Source organism: Buceros rhinoceros, unplaced genomic scaffold (assembly GCF_000710305.1).
Source record: "Buceros rhinoceros silvestris isolate BGI_N320 unplaced genomic scaffold, ASM71030v1 scaffold11828, whole genome shotgun sequence".
Classification (NCBI taxonomy): Eukaryota; Metazoa; Chordata; class Aves; order Bucerotiformes; family Bucerotidae; genus Buceros; species Buceros rhinoceros.
The window spans coordinates 55,222-56,974 of record NW_010425181.1 but is presented as its reverse complement, the minus strand read 5'-3'; the positions used below and the strand labels follow the sequence as shown (position 1 = coordinate 56,974).

The 1,753-nt window shown below is 46.0% G+C and overlaps 1 protein-coding gene across 1 annotated transcript; it reads left to right on the top strand.

Moving 5' to 3' along the window:
* Nucleotides 1–412: 412 nt before the first annotated feature.
* On the top strand, nucleotides 413–1,330 carry LOC104497763 (chromosome unknown open reading frame, human C17orf58). Its single transcript, XM_010141044.1, has 2 exons — nucleotides 413–548; nucleotides 1,143–1,330. The coding sequence occupies exons 1-2, from the start codon at nucleotides 446–448 to the stop codon at nucleotides 1,328–1,330; spliced, it is 291 nt and encodes a 96-aa protein (XP_010139346.1). The 5' UTR covers nucleotides 413–445.
* The last annotated feature ends 423 nt before the right edge of the window (nucleotides 1,331–1,753 follow it).

Sequence of the window (1,753 nt, the reverse complement as noted above, 5' to 3'; positions counted from 1 at the left end):
TTGAGAAGGTTGAAATCTGAAAATCATCCTTTGTTAGGCAAATATGTCCACTTTTTATATATCAGGATGGAAAACGGTGCTAAAAACATCACTTCCTTTTGAAATGTTTTATAAACATCACCAGAAACCATCTCAGACCTGTAACGCTAAGGCAGTAACTCAGCAGGCACTAAGGTGATGAGCGTATCTAACGTGATGATTTGAGGCAACTCCGAGTTGCCAGACTGCCCGCTACTGCACCAAAGAATTTCTGCTGACGCTTTACAGCATTTTGAAAGAGAAGCTTCACATGTACCCCGAGTTGCCACCGAGATAAGCAATCTGATGCTTGCTTTTCCCCCCCTCCCTTAAACCAGCAGTGAACGGAATCGTGTATGACATGGAGAGACTGGGGAACGGAGTCCACTTGATTACGCTTTTGGTGAACCGCGATGGATTATACAAGATGAGTCGCCTGTACATTACTCCTGATGGCTTCTTCTTTCGCGTTCACATTCTAGTTGTGGATACTTCAAAGTGCAGTAAACCGTGTCCAGACATTAAACTTGGTAAATAATTGGTAACAAACTTGGTAAACTTGGTAACCAACTAAATCCATTCCACTATTCCTCCTGCACACGGTGCCGTTTCAGTCTGCCCTGGGTTCTAGTGATCTTTTGAAAAAGAAAAAGGTGTTTACTCTGAAACAGGAGGGCTTTTACTCCAGTTTCTCTCAATTTTCGGAAGAGAACCAGCTGTGAGAAGAAGGTGGATAGCAGCATAGTCCTTTTGCTTCATCCAGTTCCAAAATGATTGCAAGAGTTTTCAGGATTGCCAAAAAAAAAAAAAAAAGCAGGAGCTCAAGATGATGTCTTTGTAAGTCGTGGTTTTCCTTCTAAATACAAATTTAGCAAATTCCAGTGTTTCCCCCCAAAAGTTTCTGCTTGCAGTACAACAGAGTAAATCATTTTTCTGTGCAAGCAGAACTCACAAGTCCCACTGACGGGGACTCAGGGTGCTGCTGTACGAAGCCACACGTTCAGGATATATTTCTAGAAGCAGGGTGCAACCTCACATCTATTCATAAATCCGTTGCCCTTAGAGCGAGCGTAGGAATGACTCCAGGCTTTCTTCCAAGCACAGAAGTCTTGTTTATTTTGCAGGCGGTAGATACATTGTGATGGGTCAGATCTACCACAAGAGACGACAGATCCCTGCCAACCTGCTGCAGTTCCTCCGCGGGCACCTGAGGCCAGGGGATGGCTTGGTTAGAAGCAGCAGCAGCTACGTGAAGAGATTCAACAGGAAGAGGCATCGCAAAGTGCAAGCGACTCACGCAAAATGTCGATAAGGCTCCAGTAACCTCCATCTAGGACACAGGCAGCAGCAGAATTCACCTCCCAGAACAAACCTGGCCACGGCGTAGCAGCAGTGGGAGGTAGTTCTCACCTCTGAGAGGGGCTGTGACAGGACACCGGCTTTTGTGCTTTAGCAAACACAACCTGAACGTCTTGACTAGCTCCCGAGGTATTGTACAGGTTAGCACAGAAGTCAGTCCCGAGGACATTAACTGGTCACGAATTTGCTCCAGCCGTTGCCAGAGCCACAGGTTATTATTGCCTCCGCTGCTGTAACGCGCCCCTAATCACCTGTAGTAACTGTAAAGTAAAACTCCAGAGGCATTGTTGTAGGAACACGCGAAGTAACTGCGCTTACAAACCCTTCACCTTGAACAAGTGTGAGGTGATGCCACAGCTTTATCTACAGGGATGTC

Bases quoted from the DNA above. Each gene is read 5' to 3' on its own strand.
- LOC104497763 (XM_010141044.1), top strand. From the start codon at position 446: ATGAGTCGCCTGTACATTACTCCTGATGGCTTCTTCTTTCGCGTTCAC. The intron at 549-1,142 runs GTAAATAATTGG...TTTATTTTGCAG, and splicing joins GTGTCCAGACATTAAACTTG to GCGGTAGATACATTGTGATG.